The 19,485-nt window shown below is 37.8% G+C and overlaps 1 protein-coding gene across 4 annotated transcripts; it reads right to left on the bottom strand.

The window, feature by feature from the left end:
• Nucleotides 1–1,784: 1,784 nt before the first annotated feature.
• Nucleotides 1,785–18,146, bottom strand: PDPN (podoplanin). Of its 4 annotated transcripts, none has more exons than XM_064525628.1 (6): nt 17,811–18,146; nt 6,920–7,005; nt 6,457–6,583; nt 4,301–4,336; nt 3,702–3,803; nt 1,785–2,929 (listed from the first exon to the last, which is right to left on the bottom strand). In XM_064525628.1, exons 1-6 carry the CDS (start codon nt 17,881–17,883, stop codon nt 2,913–2,915), a joined length of 441 nt encoding a protein of 146 aa, XP_064381698.1. In that variant the 5' UTR covers nt 17,884–18,146; the 3' UTR covers nt 1,785–2,912. The 4 variants fall into 4 exon arrangements, with proteins under 4 accessions (XP_064381698.1, XP_025951291.1, XP_025951293.1 ...); XM_026095506.2 differs by having other exon boundaries at nt 3,692–3,803; nt 17,811–18,144; XM_026095508.2 differs by having other exon boundaries at nt 3,698–3,803; nt 17,811–18,144.
• Between the last annotated feature and the right edge of the window lie 1,339 nt (nt 18,147–19,485).

Raw genomic sequence — 19,485 nt, 5'->3', positions numbered from 1 at the left:
GATTTCACATGAGTTTACATGAATTTTAGCTAGTTCATGACTGCTATGACACTTGCTTGTATGACTGAAATTGTCATAATAATCTCTTTCAAAAAAACAATGGTATGTATGGACATTAGCCAAAGTAATCTCGTCCCCTTAAAGACAGTAACATATAAGTACAGAGTAAAATAAAGAATGCTAGTGGGGAAAGTTAAATGATAAACTATTTCTAGTTCAGACAGAAAAATGCCTTCAACTGAACTGAGTCAAAGAAATAGGAAAGTGTGTCAAGGCCTGTATACCTTATTTCAGGGGTGGGACCTCATGTGAGGCTGCAGTCTTACAAGTGAGCACTTTGAAAGATAACAGCTTCAGTGTACCAGAACTTTCAGAGAAGTTTGGGTAAACTGCCTGACTTGCTAATATGAGTAATGCTACAGAATGTAATGAATCACAGGTTTAAAAACTGTACTGACACTTAAGTTAAATGACTTAAAAGTAAATTAAACTGAGGTCCCATAGATAAAGCTCAGACTTCAATAAAGGTAGTTTAAAAACTTGGAGCCTGCTTGCATCCTACTTCAAGGGCAAAAACCTGGCCCCTGTAGTTCAAAAATGCCTAATACCAATTTAGCATTACTTGGTAAAGAACTGGCTTAAAATATGCACTAGGCCTAAACTAGTGTTAGAGATAGTACATGGTTTGTACAGTAGTATCATTAATTTTTCCTTCAACTTGGTTTTATTTATTAAACTTTGAGTGTAAGCAAGACAAATGAAATTATGCTAGAGGTGACACATGAATGCCTTCAGTTTATTCCATGGTGTTATATTACTGTCAACAAATGCTAGGATACATGCTTTGGTCTGAGTTGTACTGCATCAGACTGCTGCTTAACCCCAAACATCTGACCAAAATTCCTTAATGCTGGTGTCATCCATGTGTGGATAACAACATACTGCGTAGTTTCACTCTAGAGTAACAATCTGAATCGTGATGAAAAATGTGCAGACTCCCAAAATAGACTAAGGTATATTTCCATTTCATTATAGACTAGCTGCTCAGGATATGGTGAGAAAAGATTATTCTAGAGGAAAGTCAAAAGTTCTTACTTAATCTTCCTTTGGTAAGGAGGAGTGGCATTCCTGGTTAAAGATTCCTTCCAGTAACTGGAGATGGCTATACTTAGTGAGCTACAAACCAAATCCAAATATGTCTGAGTTCTGATATTAACAGTCTAAATCCATCCTTTGGAAAATTAGATTCTCTTTTATAGATGGGACAGGAAAAAGCACATCTAGATACCTCAGCCTTCAGATCCAGACTAGAATCATTCTCAGCATGGGCCAGTCTGAAGACAGAAAAGCTTGTGGATGTTCAAGTTAACAAGATCCAGATGGAGGCTTTCAACCTAAATGTTGCGCAGTTGCAATATTTACTAATTGCTCAACTTGTTTTCTACTCTTGTTCCTTTATATGAACTCATCAGAATTGCTACAGACTAGTGCCCTACTGCCTGAGCTTGAGATGTGCAACCAACAGGCTTCTAAGTTTTTTCTTGTGTGTTTAGTTTTGACCATTGAGATTAAAGTTTCATTTCTTATCAAAGAAATGTATCAAATATTTAAGTCACAGAATGGGAGAATCTAAGACAAAGGTAACAAAATACTCAAAAGTTAAAGGAAGTTTAAAAATAGCATGTAAAATGCTTCTTTTTAAACACTAAAATATTACATAACTTTTATTACCAAAGCTCAGACTGATGTAATAGTTCATGGCACAGAAAATGGAAGAGCAAATATAAATTGACTTGTTTATTACTCATTGACAATGTGAATTATAGTGATTTCATACCAAACACGAGTGCCTTAAGTTTAGAAAACATGATACACTGTAGCCACTTGGCACAGCCATTTCTTTGAACTCTGTACACTTATGTAGTGCTGCGTTAAATATGCCATAATGAAAAGCTATAGAGTCCAGAGACACATACTTCATTAACATGTTCTGACCTAGTGTTGTACAATGTGTGATCAAACAAGTCTCCTCTGCACTTAGAAAATGAGGCAGTTATAAAGAAAAGTGCATGTTAATTGAAGAGCTTCTACACATCAGAAGTAACTGGTTAGTGACCCATCAAAAGTGGGTATATTCCAAGCACCCTTTAATTCAGGATGTGTGTTTCAATCCCTATGCGTCTCTGCAACAAGAGAAGACAGGAAGTTCTTAGTGTAACAGTGGGATGAGCAAGCTTTTAGTTGGTAGGTCAGTTCCAGCTGGGTCTACCACACCTTGGCACGTAAGTATCAAAAGCAGAAAATCAGTATTGATAGTGGAAAGACTTAGGTTCTGATATGTAATTTGTTTATGGAATGTGAAGATAATTGAGTCTCTCTGAAGCTCATTCCTTCTTGTCAGTAAGAAGTTTCGTATCTTGCTAAACTCTAGGTTAGGTAGATGAACGTGCTGCAAGCACTTAAGCTCACTGAGTAGTCAAGATAGCCATATCCTTCAGTGTTCTGAAGAGAAAAGAATCTGGGTATGTGGTTTCTTTTTTTAGAGAGAAATAGGTAAAATACAATGTAAGATAATTCTTTGCCTGCAGTGTTTAAAATCAAGCTAGCATATGTTACCTGCAAATCACACTTTGGATGTATATCTCTTTGCTTCTGTGTTTTTTTTCTTTTTCCTACTACATAATTTTCATTTCCTCTAATATATTCCTGGTTAGTGAAATCCTATGAAGTGTTCCATGTTCAGTAAGTCTGTAAAAATAGTCACTTGGAGAGTCGTGTGGGATCCCCATAGACCTGAAGTTCTTCATGCTTTCCATGGATCATCTTCTCACACAAATACAAGAATAGTCTCTAGTGCTTATAAAATAAGAAGCACTTGTATTTACTGGCATAAAACGGCATGATCGCTTGTTTCAACCATTTTTAAGGCCTGTCAAAACAAATAGAAAAATAGGAAGACATTACTTTTGTGGTTCTTACAGTTAGCCAAATGTTAGTTATGTGATCTTTCCTCCCCCCGTCTTTCCTGTTGCCTCTTTACTTCTCTTCCCAGTTCATTTTTTCTTCTTTCTCCTATCCCAGTTACTGTAAGTACAACTTGTTTGCTGCCCATTGGCTAATGCTGGGTGAATAGTAGTTATTAAATGTAGTGTGGGGTTATTTCCTTCTGAGCTTGCAGAAGCACTTAGTCTGTGAGTGGACTAGTCAATCCTGCTGGTGGTAAAATAGCTTCCAGAATGATTCAAAGCAAAATAAAGACCACTTGTCAGTGTTCATAGTTTCTAGCACTTTCAGAACTTGGTCTTACAATACTTTGTAGTGAATTTCCACTCTATGGAGTAGACTAACCCAACACCTGTGCGTATTATGAGGGCATGCACACAGTATCTGTGAGACTTCAAAGTGCATGAGGGCGCTTTAGGGGATGCGTCATACTAGCAGCTTTTGCTGAATCAAGAGGCACTGTAAAACAAAAACAGGTATGTCTCATTTTGTCAAATGAAGTATTAAGAATTTTGAGTGATACCTGTGACCTTGACCAGAGAATGATGCTTGTTTGATTTTAATGGAGAGACTCAAATGGCTATTGAATCCAAACAATTTAGCTTGTCTACTGCTAGAATTACTAGAACTGTAAGGACTTGCTTGTCTTCAGCTACACCCAAAAAAGCCTGATTAGTAATTTACTTACGAGTACCTGCCTGACATTTTCCTTACAACAGCAATTATGATTCCTGCAAGGATTCCAACTGCTAGTATGATTCCAGTAATGATTCCAGCAAGTGCAATTGTTTCCAGACCACCTGAGCAAGGAAATGAACACTGTTAGCATGTCGTGCATGGAAAACAGTGGCTGCTGATAGTACAGATGCTTATCTATTGCATCCCAGTCCTTGGGGAAAACTTCCTTTATCTTGAGAACTCTCAAGCAGGTTTTGTAGTTTGGTATGGTTTTTTTATTCCTAGCCTTTGTGCTAGACTGAAAATTTGCTGCAGTCACTGGGCAAGCCTATACAGCATACTGAGACTTGCAAAGCCATTCTCACGTTAAAATGCATTATCTGTATAGAGTACAGGCCTGCATATATGCCTTTGTCCTGGAGGGCTCCCTTTAGATGTGCCTGTGGAGACTGCTCTTGTTAGGTAACCAGGTGAACAGGGGGTGGCACATCAGGGAGCCTGTCATGGCTCCTCCCAAAATTCCTCTCCAAAAGTAGCATGGATATAACTAGTGGCTTCTGGAAGTGTTACCACCTGGCAGTTAAGCTCTCTTGCCCTTATCAGTTCTTTTGTTTAATACCTTTCTCAGTTGTCTCTTGTTCTCTACCTGGTCCACCTGTAAAGCAAGAAACAAAATAATTATTTAGACCCCCTTGTTTCATATCCCAATTCACACTGCTAAATCCTAGGTAAGCTTTTACCTACATCACAGTGATATGAGGGCCATGTGATAAGAGGCTGTTTCTCTGATAGAGTGAGCAAATGAAATTCAGAATCATAGTGAGAAGCGCTCTGAAATAGTAAAGATGAACTAAGATGTAAGAGTGATTGTGACCTGTATCTACTAGTGAAACTTCAGTCTGGCCACATTAAGATCAATAAGAATATACCTGGTATAATCTTAAATTAGAAATCAGGTTTTAATTGCCCAAGGAATAGTTTTACAGTAATAAGTTTTGCCCTATTCTCAATGTATTTGGTAAACTGTTCTTCATCCATTTAGAAAGGTTTTTTGTCTGTAAAAGTTTCTCAGGTTCCTTATGCAGTTTCTTGTGTATGGAAAACTTGTACAAAATCTGTTCAGTACACTTCTCCAACCAGAGTCAATAAATTTGTAGCTGAGTTCCCAACACAGATGAAATACAAAGGTCCTCTTACTTTATTAGTAGTACCTCATCCCAAATGTTTTGCGTATCCTTTAGAAGAAGTCTGAAAATTCTGCCTGTAGAATTCAAATCTAATAACCATAACTTCTGTTTAACAGTAAGCAAAGATAAGAGGCCCACACTCTTGGCAGACAAGCAAAATAAAATAAAAGCACATACACTTTTAAACTCGCTTGATCTATTGAGGGATATGAAGAGCATGGAAACTTCATTAAGAAGCTAGCCAAAGAAAGAGAAGTGTTTGTGCATAACTGTAGAGCTAATTGGTTTGGGTTGCTTGGGGGACTTTAGGACTTCATAGAAATACATCTGCCACCAGGTTTGATTTTTCCGGTTTTGGAGGAAAGCCTGCATGCCAAAAGCAAACTGACTTGGAACTTGGCATTCATGTGGCTTAATTTCAAAGTCACTAATGAATTCTGATAGGTGAATTTGACAAATCTGAGCTGTACAGAGCTTTTCAGTGTGGCTTGTGGTCTGAGTTTTGTTTGTTCTTGAGGTAAGCACACTGAGGATCTGTTGGTAATAGCTACTACTGTTAACTTTGAATCAGAAGAGCCATGCTTCATTTACTTAGATGCTGCAATAAATTTGGAATTAGCTATAAGAAATTTGATTCCTAGATAAATTAGATCTAGAAGGTGATCAGTTGATTCCTATATAGTTTGAATCCAGGAAGTGACCAGAAAGAATAAACATAGGAAGGCAATATCATATATATAGTGACTCCTTTAATCATTTTAATGCAAGATTGATTAAACTTGCATCCAGTCATTGATATTGTTACAGGACTGAACTACCAGAGTAGAAATGATGTGTTTGCACTCTTACTATTTATTGGTGTACATGCAAGAGTGAATCGATAAGAGCAACTCTGGTTCAAAAGGTGCCCTGTAGAGCGTGCACACTTTATTGTGCCCAAGAATTCTCCTGTTTACAATCAGGCACAACTGTGTTGGTACTCAGCAAGCTATCTGCAATACAGCTAAGCAGGCATAAGGTAAACAGGTCAGAAAGTGTCTCATGAACCTTTTGCACCAATCCATTACTCATTGACTCATTACTGTATTAATATAGGTCCAATTCTCCTTGTTTGTGCGTTAGAATTTGTGTATCTCCAGGGAAGCTAAGACATAACCTGGCAAAAAATCCAGAGGGGAACCAGGTGGTTGGTTCTCTGCATTTGAGGATATTTCAGTTTGGGCTAGCCAGTAGAATTTTATGGTAGCTTGTATTACCTGAAGAGCTGTCTCTGATTTTACACAAATCATCGTAAAAAGTGAAGGCTTCCGAGGGCTACTGACCTGTCTTGAATTAAAACTGGCAGTGTAGTGATTAACTACATGGTTTGGTTTTTGGTTCCTTGTGTTAGCACACATCTGTTGTTAACATGTTAAGTGATTATGAAGAAGTATTTTTAAGTCTTTCCCTTTCAAAAAAAAAAAAAAAAAAAAAGCCAACCTTGAGAAGCTTAAACTTGGCGTTTGAAATTCCCAGGTACTCTAGGTGCTAGTCACATCATGATAAGATAACTTACGGTATATTAAAATAGAAAATGATTTTTTTTTACCTTCATTTTCAGTGGTAGCTTCGTAATCAGTGGAATTCTCACTGTCTTCATTTGAGACTGTACCTTCTGTGGTCATCAGTTCTCCAAACTCCAAGAAATTTGTTACACTGTGTAGTTTTGTTGGCAGCTGAAAGGATTGGGGAAAAAAAGCAGAGGGGAGGGAAAAAACTCAGTATTTTCAAAGTAAGCATTTGAATTTCTTGGTCTGCTAGGTGCCCTGTGGTTTGATTGTTTTTTTGTTTTGTTTTGTTTTGCCTGTCATCTTTGTGCTGCTTGTGCTGAATGACCAAGAAATCAGTGAGCTGTTTTGTCTTCCTTGCTATAGAAATTTTTTAGAACTCAGTTATCCTTTATAATTCATTGTTAAAATCACAGGGATCATTTGACATCTAAGCCACAAGATAATACTAGGAATATAATTTCAGGATAATCTAAAGGAGCCTTGATTTAGAATGATACTCACCAGGGTTGGTAATTCTTCAAAATCTGTGTCATTTCTGTCTCTAAAATCAATTGTTGCGCTTTCTTCTCCTTCGAGAACTGAGCTTGCTGAATAAAATTTAAAAAAAGTTAGGATTTTATTTGATAATCCCATGTTCTGACTACTTTAACCTCTAAATTATGTTAAACATGAGCTATCTGTTTAGTGTTCAGTCTGCCTGTCTGCCTGCTTAGGTGTGCAGAATTCTTCAGATTAGCTTTCCGGTTCTGCTATACTTGTACAAAGCTGTAAGGCAAAGAGCTTAAGTACATATCACTTAGAATATTTAACAGTTGTGCCACACTTTAACTAGGGTTGAATAATAAACACTTTTTCAAGAAAAGAATTTTCTTGGAGAAGAGTCGTCTTCTCCTTTTAGATGAATGTGGCTACTCCATATTTCAAGTTAAGCACTATGTTATGCTACTTCAGGCTTCTTTTATTTTCTAAAATAGAGCTTTTCCCCTCTTTCAACTCAGTACTGGCTGTGTAACTTTTTTTTTTGAACTACCATTATTGTTTATAGGGTATATATGTTTATATAACTATAGTTTGGAAAATTATTCACACACACATCTAAGATGCTTTCTCTAATGCTGCAAACCTAATTTGCCATACTTGTGATTTTAAATAACAATGTAAGGTCTCATTTTCTCATTCTAGACCTAAGTATGTCATCCCTGCTCCTTGGTCCAACAAGCACTTAAAATTTTGGCCTGCGCAATCCTTTGGTTTTCTTCATAAGTATGGGCAAACTTCATCAATAGGGAAAATGAGATGGAATGATGTAAAACATGAAAAGTATATGTATGTGAAGATAACTAGCAGTTATGGAGAAACTGTTGAAAACATAAGTATAATTTGATTAAGTTTCATGCTGATATCAAACTGACCACCCATTGTGTGATACTAATGTAGTATGATTTTTCTTGAGTTTCTAAATTGTCATGATTATAAAGCTAGGTGAGATTGCTAGTTACTTTGTAGGGTGGGGCATAAATTCTGCTAATTCCACATACTAGTGTTTAAATTTAAGCTAAGTGCTAATAATAGACGCAGACCTGAGCAAAAACTTCATGCATAAAACCCTGAAACTCCTGGAAAGTTCTTACCTGGACTCAAACTTAACACCTGACTTCTATTTATTTCAACAATCTGAGCAAAAGTTTGTCCAAACTCTTCTTGAAATCCAACATAGCAGTTCAGTTTCTAGCACAGTACTAAGTTACTATAAGGAAACATTGCATTGATACTCACAGGTATTGTTAATGAAAGCCGTGCTTGTTCCCTTCAAATAACAGATTTTTAGGGGTTTGGGGGAAAACCTCGGATGCTCATGTATCACTTACCCATTGACCTATGATTTATGTAAGCTAACAATTGTCAGCTGCTCATTGATTAGTTATTAGATAGTCAATAGTTATTAGACCACAATACCTGATTTCTTTTTTCCCTTTGCAAGGTAGTTTGTTCCATAGCAGTTCTCTATTTAATGCTAATGAATATAGTTTTTTTGATTCAATAGCCTTTGTATTTCTGACTTGGAAAAGATTAAGTGGTAAATTGGTGGTGCTGTGCAGTGATCTTGATAAGAACAGCTATTCACATGAGTTATTAAAAACAGGGTCTTATCCTTTATATAAGGGAAATAATATGCATGTCCAGTGTAATCGTTTATTAAATATCAGACACTATTGATTTCACCTGTCTTATTTAATGACACAAACATTCTCGCCTCTTCTGTATTTGAATTTAATATTTCTATTCTGATCTCTTGTCAGAAAATAGACTTAATATTCATACCTCTAAACACACTCCGCTTGCATTGCATATCATTTAGAGGCAGGTAAGCAGAATTTTTGGTTCTGAGACTGAAAAATTAGGAAAAAGTTCTAGTAGATTTTTGAAAATGAAAAACAGGTTAGAATCACTTTGGATCAGCTGTGCATACATCACTCTTTAAATGCCTATTTTTAGTGAAAAATGTTATTTCAATCCAAAAAACAAATGTTTAATTTTAAAAGGAGTAAAAACATTTGTAAAGGAAACTTTTCATTCAGAGGAGGAATGATTTGACATTTTAAATACAACTCCATTTTTGCTTGAAACTCTCCACTGAATTTAACTTGCAAATATTTTTTTGTTGTTCCCAAAACTCATTTCTGAGCCAAATTTAATTTTCTCATCTAACAACATAAGGCTGAGATCTTTCCCTTCTCTTAGAAACCAAAGACCAATAATCTAAACTTAGATTTCTGACTCCATGTTTATTCAAGTAAATAGAATTTTTAAAATGGGATTTTATATTTATATATCTTTATAAGCCTGAATATAGATACTTTCTATTTAAGAGCAAAAAGAAGGGTGTGGAAGTTGCACTTTAGGCACTAACAGATGAAGAAAGTGTATTCATGTGGTGCCAACATGAGGCCTAATATAGCTACCTTAATCTTGAGGGCTGCAAAGTCAGTGACAAAATTCTCAGCTTTGGTTTCTAAAGTAATGCCTTTAAATTGTAGTATTTTGATTATAGTATGTATATGTTAATTGTAAAGAAAATTGCATTAGAGCTCAACATGAATTTTAAGGATCAGTTAAGTTTGATAATCCCTATCAAAACTGAAAAAACATTGCTTATTCTGTGACTAGTGAATAAAAACAGATGGAGAAAACCAATTATCAGAGGAAAAACCCCCAAATGGAAAGTGAAGTAAGTTTAGCATATGAACAACTAGCAACTCATTCAAGGAGGCTAATCATACTGTTAGCATGGCAGTAGTTTTCGGCCCTGAAGAATTACTGATAGTAAAGGCATGAAAGGAAATGGTGTCACAGAGCAGAAGTGTAGAGAATTAGTGAACATCACAAAAACGTGAGGGAGAGTGAAATAGTTATTCTTTGTGGGGTAAAGATATCAAAGATCCTTGGCAACACGTGACGTGTAGAGGATCTGTTTTGGTGTGTTGCCTTTAGTTTACAGTGAATGGCAAAAGGCCACAGCCCACATTTATCTTGCCTAATTCTAGGTTCTTAATGGAAGTGCCTAGGTAAGGCCTATACTTGATCACATCTCCCTTTATCGTCAGGAGAGAAAGATAAATACTTCCAGAGTATACTAATGCTGTATCGCGATACAGCCTGCAGAGAAAAATTATAAGAAAAAAATGCTCTGGGAAAAGGCATCTAATGTAAGCTTCAAACTTCCTAGGTTTTAAATCAGCTCGAAATATTGAAGAAACTTAAGAGGGAAGCTACTGTATATAGCATGTCTTTCCTCATTTCCAGTACAAGTCTATCACCACTGAAGTCACCAAAGAGAACGTAAGTGGGACATAAGGCTACATGTACTTTGGCCTCTGATTTCATCTGATGTGACCCAAATGTAGAAAGAACCATAGGGTTAAGTAGCACTTTTGCATATGTTTTTAATATTACCTCAGAGGAGTCTATAAATAAAAGCATTGCCTCACAGTGCCATGATTGTCTCCAGCTAGTACTACCACCTTTTCTGTTTGCTGTTATACATTGCTGCAGATGTGAATTAATCATTGCATTTCTCTCTGCCAAAATTCCAGCTGGGTACATTTCAGTTCAAAGTCCCCAGCTGCTATCAGACTGCAACTTCTCACACCAGGAGAAAATTTGATGTCTGTAAAAGTTTAATATTGCTTTGAAAACATTGAGTGGTTAAGCATCCCATGACCCACTTGTGGAAAGATGAGCTCACTAGTCATTGTTATTCATGGAGTGACAGTTTACTAGAAAAACCTCTTAGGGCTGCTTTCAAAGCACAGTGGTTGTGTTGGGCAGGGGAGTGAGTTGTAAAACTGTTGGCCATTAGCATTTCTTTCAGGTGTCTCCAAAAACAACAAAGATGCTTTTGAAAATGAAAAATGTTAGAGGATCTTCTTTCTTTCTCAGCAGTCTGAATGATCCCAGACACCAGTGGGCAAAGGCAGCCTTATATCCATGTTTCAGCTTATCCTTGAAGCAGAAAGCCTTCAAAATGAAATGAGTTTCAGTCCCTGAGATGAGATGAGTAGGTGAAAACTGCTAACCATAAAGACTTCTCTAGAACAGCAAGAGAACAGCAAGATAACAGCGTTTAGTGGGACTGGTGACTTGGGAGACATCACTGTTTCCCTTGAGATGATATTAAGCTACCATTAATCTGTTAGATTTGACTGATCAGGGTTTTTCACAAAGTCTGTTTCTTGAACTATTACAGACAAAGTGGCAGTACTTGAAGGACTGTGTGTGTACATGCATGTGCTAGCCATGCTGTTTGGGCCGTATTTTATTCAGGATTTATGTTTTGATACAAGAATTCCCTTTCTGAGGAAGCATGCTTCACTTCTTGACCTTAATTTGTTTGTGAGCAAAGTGAGTCTTGCAGCCTGTCTCTTATTAGAATCTTGTTCAGACTCAGTTTGGTAATTTGTGCTGGGAAGTATAACAAACGTGTGACTTGATAAGATAGCTGCCTTTCAAATACATAATTTCTCAGCAGCAGCTCTCTAGTTTTAAAATACAATATTGTTGTCTGTAACTTGGCTTCATCCTCAATTTAAATGTACTCCAGAGTCAGGCCCACAACCTCTTTCATCAGCTTACTTCTATCTGAAGGAGCAGCTATCTGTTTTTTTTCCTATTATGACAATTGCTTAAGCATTTTTAGGAATCAAAAATGAGTGCCTTTTCCTGTGAATTGGTTCTTCGACACTGCCAAATCCAGGCACTCAAATGTGAATAAAGCTACAAAATTTATCAGGCTAACTTTGAAAATTTAAGTTTGAGGAAGAACATATACTGGCTCTTTACTTACATTCTGGATTTTGAGCCTTTGGACAATTATATTTCAGACTCTTCAAAGGCTCGGAATAGTTTCTTAAAACAAGGACTGAAATTCTCATTTCTGCCTATGGCTCCTGCAAAATTCATGACACTTGCAGTATCCTGAGAATGATTGGTCTGTTCGAGGCCACAGTATTGGCCTTCTCCCTTTTTTATTTTTTATTTTTGTTAATTCTTTTGGGGAGTTGGGGTAGTATATCATGCCATGGGATATTAACTGCCCAGACTTTGTGTTGTCCGGAAGAAAGTACATATTGCCATCTGAATCTTGAAGTGCCTACTGCATGTTCTGTGTATGAAGATTGACAGACTTTGTATAGTGAAGGAAGCTAAATGACAAAATACCATGAACTTGGGGAAGTATCTACCTTATTCAGAGTGTGACTGACTTTGTTGTTCAGCTACTCTGTAGCTCATGATGACAACATCTTGCTGAATTGTCAGAAACATTTCCTGTGGTCACCACACCCTATTGCAGATGGTTTCTATTGCTGTGGCTGGCTTAGCCAAAGGAATAAAGCCAGGATTTAAATCTACAGTGCTGAGTGGCAAAGAACTACTCAGCTGTTTCTAAAGTAATTGCATGTCTTCTGAATGTTTCAACGTTATATTTACTAATGCCCATACATAGGATACCCGCAGAAAAATGAAACATTTTAACTGGGGCAGATGTAGAGAAAAATCTGCAGTTCAGGAGCTTATGCTCATGACCAATAGGCAAAGGTATGAAACAAAGCCACAGGAGAGAATGGCGATAACTCGCTAAGCTTTTTCTATTATGCAGGATAAAAATCAGTCACAGAACCGTGGATATTCAGGAAAGGCTAACTCAATTACGTGATGTTCATTTGCAAAGAATTCCATGTAGAGCTAGGGATAAGTCTTCTCAGGTTTATGCTTTTAATGTTGCTGTGTAAATCTGAGATTTCTTGTCTAAGTACGCTGGCCTCAGAGTTGCTATCCCATGCATCTGTCTGAAAAAGTATTCCTAATGATGAATTTTGCTACCCTGTGACCACAGTGTGCCTCCGTTTGTGGTCTTATTAGCAATACCTTGTCTTCTCTGTGCAGTAAGGGTTTGAGTGGGGCAATAAGATTGGAGATAATGTGATCAAGGTGCGAGTCTCTTGCGTTGTTCTGTTAGTGACACCCAAAGCAGCAGCACTACAATGCTTTGTGTTTATCATTGTGGCTGGAAAGGAAGGAGTGTTGGAGCTCAAGACACTTCAAATGAGCTCAGTTTCACAGGGAGAGAAGTACAAAACAATTTTGTGCAATGGACAATCTGTGTACAAATACAGGGATGTGTGAATACAGATGAAAGGAATTAAGAAATGACCTGTTATTGTAACGAAAGAAGCTTTTCCCTGAATCACTTCCTTCCCAAAACTGAGGCTGTAGACACATGTCCTTTTACAGCTGTCAGCTTGAAGAGGTTGCTTCCTGTGGCGGCTTATCACTACCTTCTTGATGAAGGTTACTATCCCCTTATGTCTGCGAGAGGAACTGTGCACGATCATTTCGTAACTCATTTGTTTGAAGCATGCATGCTAAACACTACACCTGGAAACTGGTTAAGCTTTAATTTTGTTCACATTTTTCACTACTTGCTGGATATTGCCACACAGCAAGGCAGACGCATTCAAATACATTTAGTCTGACATTCGTATTTTTAGCTAATAACATACTAGCTAATATTCGGATATATTTGAGTCATGAAAATGTTTTAATAGGCACTTGGAATGAAGTGTATCCCCTTCAGAGATTTAGCAGTAGCTTATATATTACTCAGGTCCCCCTGAGAGTACACATTGGTCCGAAATAGTACACACAGCTGAATTGTGCCTTTGTAAAGGATTTTTCTAATGTAATTTATGCCAAATGTTCTAATATTTGTAATCAACAAATAGGAAGATGGAAAAACATGAGGCAACCATAAAGCAACATGAGAATGTGCACAGTGTCATAGCTTCTATTTCCTTTGAGAGTCTTTGGCCAGGCTTCTGAGACAGTGAGTTGGAAATAAATAGTAAATTTTTGTTTCTTCTTTTTTCTCATTTGTTTGTCTCTAGCACTTCCCAACATTCCTTTGCTCTCAGTCCTACATCTTGTTGTGAAATGGTGTGTACTGAGCTGTGCACCACATGGCTCTGAGTTTTGCTGCAGCATTAATGTAAACTGAGGGTATGGTATGTGTGCGCACGAATCTGCGGAGGCCCTTTCAGAGGCTGCCTATTTGCAGCATGGGTCTGGGATGTTTCCATCCAGTAGTCCTCCCAACCGCATGCAGACAAAAAGCAAACAAACCACCAAAGCAGGCATGCAACTGAGACGCACCGTGTGTTACAGATGGGCAAACAGTAGTCCTTGTGATACACATGTATGTGTGGTTTGCCTCAGGGACAAGAAAGAAACTGTACACTGTTGCATGCTGTGAATTAGTTTTCTGTAATAATTTTTGATTATCTACCCTTTAGGTAGATTTATTCTTTTATCTCATTAGAGTGTCAGCTGCATATCTCTGCAGCTGATTTCCAAGAGCTAGATCTTCAGGGGTTAATGCATGGGCTCGGTGGAAATGGATTTACAGGAGCTGAGAATCTGGCTTCGCTGTTTGCAGTTTTCACTATGCAACCTGAGTTAATAAAAGGTGCACTTGTGAGTTTTTAAATGTGGAGGTTTCTTTCACTTGTAAAATTACATAGATTCAAAAACTTGCTTTTAACTCCCAGATTTTAAGTGGATGGGCAAGCCTCTCTCCCTTCCCATTTAAGGGATCAAAACAAATTACATCTGTATCATCTAGTGTAGTCCTGTCTCATTTTGAGACTTGCTTAAAGAGATATTACCTAATACTTGCATCTGGTTAAGAGCAAGCACATGGAGAGTTACTATAGCTCAACTGACATGTGGTAACTTGTTAACAATCGCATTAATTTTTGTTTATGTTATGTGACAGCTAGTAGAATAATCTCATCTGCAATGATGATCGTACTCGCACCATAGGTAAGGCTTCAAATTATGAAGTGTTTTGCCTCTGTAGAGCACTCGAATGCTTGCGCTTTTCATTGTTTGATTAATGCTGCTCTGGAAAAACTTCAGGCCAACTTCCATTTCGACTCATTTGAGCTGGCTCTTTGTGCTAAGATTTGCTTGAGGTTTTTGTATGCTGAACAGGATCACAGAGGGATGAATGTGTTCATTAATCACTTCAGCAGGAAATACTTTAGTCTAAAAAGTCGTCAGGTTATATGTAGAATGCTCAGGGCTGTCATTGGGTGGTAAATGTGATGGGATACTTTGCTATTTTGGTGAGCCTTTAAGCCATGAATGGTTAACACAAATAGTGTGTACGCCAATTTATTTTTGAGTAAACAGTGGTGTAAAATTTGTTACTGCTTTCTGGTTTTTGCTAGGTTCTGCCATTAATTTTGTTTGGAAATTCACTTGGAAAGAAGGAAATGAATTCAAGTCAATTATCTTCTCCACATCAGTATTGTATTTTGGGCTTTTACAGCTTTGTTCTGTACATGGTCCAATTAATACAGCATTTATCCTTTCCAGGAAAGCAGGTTGCTGACTATGGCACTGAAAATTCTTAAGATTAATGCAAAAACAATAAGAGACTTTAACAAAAGTCTTCATTTTCAGTTAACTGATTTGGATGTAATTTGCGATGCTGTTTAGGCATTACTGACTTTTCCCTTAAGATTCATAGGTTTTCATTAAAATGCTATTTGTAAGTTGGCTGATAGTTCCCACTCTTGGGACTATTATTCAGTTGTCTTTCTGGCTCACAGTTGTCCTGAAACAGTTTCTGCACCTCTGGCTTTCATAAAGTTGCAGCGACTTGGATGCCACAGATACTAACGCTAGTCAAACTGTGGTTTATTATCTTCAAGGGGAAGAACGCTGTGCTCAACTAGGATCAACGACTGAATTCACTGTTTGTTTGGCAATTCAAAGAGGAAGAGTTTGGAACAAATAATCCTGTTGGAACTGTCCTCTATCAAAACCTGCTTTTTTAGATTCAGTCTTGACCAGAAACTAGAGTGCCCAAATATAACACAAGGGTAGCTGCAGATTTATTTCTAGCATGATCAGAAGTAAAAGGTATCAGAATCTGATTAGGAGACTCTTTCTCAAAACCATCCAGGCCAAATTGTCTATCCCAGAAGTTCAGGTATCTGTACATACCCACTCTACCTAGTACTGTGCAAGAGAAAGTTGCTTTGTCTCACTGGCCAGTGCAGTTACTGAGTGACAATGGTGGCGTTGTCTATTCTAGGGCTGTTCTAACTCATAATTTCTGATGGTTATCAGCAGAGTGGAACGTGCATGGGGTATATTGGAGACTTGTATATATTATATACAGAGTCTCCTTTCCTGGGGTACCCATAGGAAATTATCCTAATGGTTGGCCCCACTTCAAGAAAAATCATAAAACCTAGCTGGAGAGAGACAGGCAGCTAGAGAGCCTTAAATACTGTAAGCCAAGTTCTGGATCAGTCCATGCAGTTCAATGCAAGCTACACGGGCCATAAAACCTAGTTAGTCTTGCAAGCAGGAAGTATTTTAACACTTTTCTGGCTAACAGGGTTTCAACCTGATCATTGCTGGGCTCCCTACCTCAGCAATCAGGGGAAATGTGCTTTGAAATTCCCCCAAAGCCTATAGATGAAAAGAATCTTTTTCCTGTGTTCTGATATCCTATAAACTCAATAAGACAATTATATAAAATGTCTTTCTGCCTCCTTTTTAATGGTTGGAAACTTTGGTATGTTAAATACTGGTGCTTTTTTAAGGGTATACTAGCTGGGAAACAGTGGTTTGAGCCCTAAGTGTTTATCGTAGAAAGCCCAGAAAGCAATGCTTGAAGTGTTTGCCTACCATCTATTGATTTTTAGATTGCTGTGAAGTTTTGGAGCAAAACTCTTTAAGCCTGATATTCTCACATACGGAAGACCAAGAATTCTAGTTAAAGTTCCAGCCAATATCCACACGTAGAGGGAATTGGCATAGCTCTGGTATTTCTAACAGAATGATGTTGTCACCACACCACATGTTTCACTTAGGGTCTGAAAACCCAAATCAGTCCACTAGACTTTTGGTTCAGAAAACTGATGGGTTGAGTTTCATGTTGTTATTTTCAGAAAATTATTACTTGCAACAGGCAATGCCAATGTTCTGCAGCAACAGTTGCTGTATTCCACTATTGCAGGCATACTGAGTCCATTGCCTGCTGCCAGTTCATTCATATTGATTCAAATATTATTCCAGGACCATCACAATCAAATTCAGTCTTTCTGTATAAAGTGCTGTTCAGGGTAATTCTGTTGATCAACCATATTCTTTCCCTTTTTTTTAGATACACTTTTAGGGATAACGTTAAGTGTTTTATTTTTCTTATAATATTTAACAGAAATAGTTTGCCAAATAAACTTTTCCTGAGTAGGTACCTAACATGTTTCAAATCTGCCTTAAGTAATAATTCTTCCTGTTTAATGGTTTCCCTCGCATGTTTTGCTTATGACTTAGTATTAGGAAAACCATGGATAGGGCTTGAGCTCTAAGTTGTTGTAATGCCTCAAAGTACGGAAACTAACCTCTTGAATGGAAAGTCTGCTTGCAAAGATTTATGTGACTTTCATAGCAGAGTTTCACCATCTAAATGTCAGCTACAACTAAATTACAGCTTGCAGTGGTCTGCATGTATTAGATAGCAAAACTAAAGACACTTTCAAGAGCTGCTGATGTAATGGCTTTACTGACTTCTCGTAAACTACTCCGTCCCTTGCACAGATGCATGGAGAAAGTCTTTTTAATAGAGCATAACCCTACCAATCTGAAAGCTTTTGACATCTCTCTCCCGATACAACCATAGTAGATGCTCAGTGGCTTGTGAATTCAAAAAGTTTATGAACAGGACAGAGCAGTTATATTGCATATATGAGCAAGCACAAAAACTGTTAATCATATGGAATCACCGGGAATAATTTTAATCAAAGCTTTTTCTTACCTTCTTCAGCAAGTGCTATGAAAGGCACGCTCCCCAGCACGAAGATGGCGATCTGAATTTTAATAAACATCATTGCTATGGTTAGATTAGCTTTCCAGTCCTGAGACCAGATGGATTCAATTTTTTAGAGGCAGCGGAGAGTTGAGTTCATAGAAAGTTGTCACTGCAAAAAAATACTTTGGTATTTGAAATATTCCTTTAACGGCAGGAAAGCTTTTCCCAAATGATAACTATAGAGCTAAAGAAAAGTAACGGAGTGGAGTCAGCATTTTTTTCTTTAGCTAAGGGGTGGGAGCATGTCTAAGGTGGTCTCAAAAAGAAGAGCCGGGCCCGCCCTCTGCACTCTGTTTGGCCAGTACTAAAATTATGATCTCAGCCCAGGTTTAAAGTTACAGGAGCTGTTATGCATTTCAGAAGACTCTTATTTAGCAAAGGGGGAAAGGGTGTTTAGGCAGAGCAAGATGTTCAGGGAGTTCCCTTAAAAATATTTAAGGAGCAACACTAAGGACATCTTTTTTCCCCTGTTATTTCCAGCTGTGAACTGAAGTATTTTTCGTTTCAAAGTGAGCCCCCTTGTTTATGTGAATAAATGTGCATTTAGGGATACTGAAATAGTTTTAGAACAGAGCATTTAATTCTCTGGTAAATACTGTCTGAATTTTTCTGTGCGTACGCCTCAGCTTGTATGTCCTCAAGTGACACCCTACCTGTACTCTAGCATCTATCGCTGCCCACAGACTTGCAAGCACTGACGTGCTAACTTCACCTTATGGTGATGGAGGATTTTTCCTTGCCATGTGTAACTGTGTAGTACAGTTGTACAATTGTCTGTGCAGTAGCAGGTTTTTCTTGTATACATTTCTGTGGATCATCAAGTAGCGTGTATGCAAAGCTAGACTAACACTTTCTGCCAGTGTCTGAAACAAAAAGAAACCTTATGCTCTCAAATAAGGTCATAACATACAGGTTGGGGGTAAAGCAGGGCTCTAGGAGCAATGACTTTTATTAACCCTTTTCTGAATCTGCCCTTATCTCAGGCAAGTAATTTACTGATCCCCACTTACTATTTAAGGATATTATGAGGTTTAATCAGCCCTAACGTGAACTAACTACACCAGTGTTGTGTGGTGTTCAGTAAGCTTAAACTATACCATAACACAACTGAAAGCCCACAGTAAAATCTATGTAAGAGCAGTTACTCCTCTTTCAAATGCTCCCAAGAGGTCTTCTCCAGAAAAGGAAGCTGGAGCACAAAGTGACAGGCTGGTGTCCTCTGGCTTGGTGCAAGTTGTCAGTTGCTGACAAAGGAAGACCATTGCCTGCCTACTCCAGCCTCATGGTAGAGTGGAGGAAATCTGCGGCCTCTGATCTTCTGCTCCCATGATTTTTGTGCCTTAAGTCTTGCAGTGCTAGAAAAACAGACTTTGAAGCAGAGCAGCTGAAGTATAATTTGTTCCCTTTTTGCTGACCATTTTGGAGGAGGTAACCTCTGCAGAAGGTAGGAGAGGTTGTCTATATATATATATATGTATGTATGCCTAGGTTGTTTTGCTCAGGAGGTATGAGTCAGAGCTTTCATTAAGACCCCACAACACTTTGGGATGCAAAGCAAGTCTAAATGTAAGCAGTGATACAGTCATAAAGAGGAGTGCGAATGGAAAGTGTGACACCTTCC

This window comes from Dromaius novaehollandiae, chromosome 24 (assembly GCF_036370855.1).
Source record: "Dromaius novaehollandiae isolate bDroNov1 chromosome 24, bDroNov1.hap1, whole genome shotgun sequence".
NCBI lineage: Eukaryota > Metazoa > Chordata > Aves > Casuariiformes > Dromaiidae > Dromaius > Dromaius novaehollandiae.
The sequence above is the reverse complement of the archived record's forward strand: the minus strand, read 5'-3'. Positions and strand labels throughout refer to the sequence as shown.

Bases quoted from the DNA above. Each gene is read 5' to 3' on its own strand.
- PDPN (XM_064525628.1), bottom strand. From the start codon at position 17,883: ATGATGTTTATTAAAATTCAGATCGCCATCTTCGTGCTGGGGAGCGTG. The intron at 7,006-17,810 runs GTAAGAAAAAGC...AATTTTATTCAG, and splicing joins CATAGCACTTGCTGAAGAAG to CAAGCTCAGTTCTCGAAGGA. The intron at 6,584-6,919 runs GTGAGTATCATT...CAATCCTTTCAG, and splicing joins TTGAAGAATTACCAACCCTG to CTGCCAACAAAACTACACAG.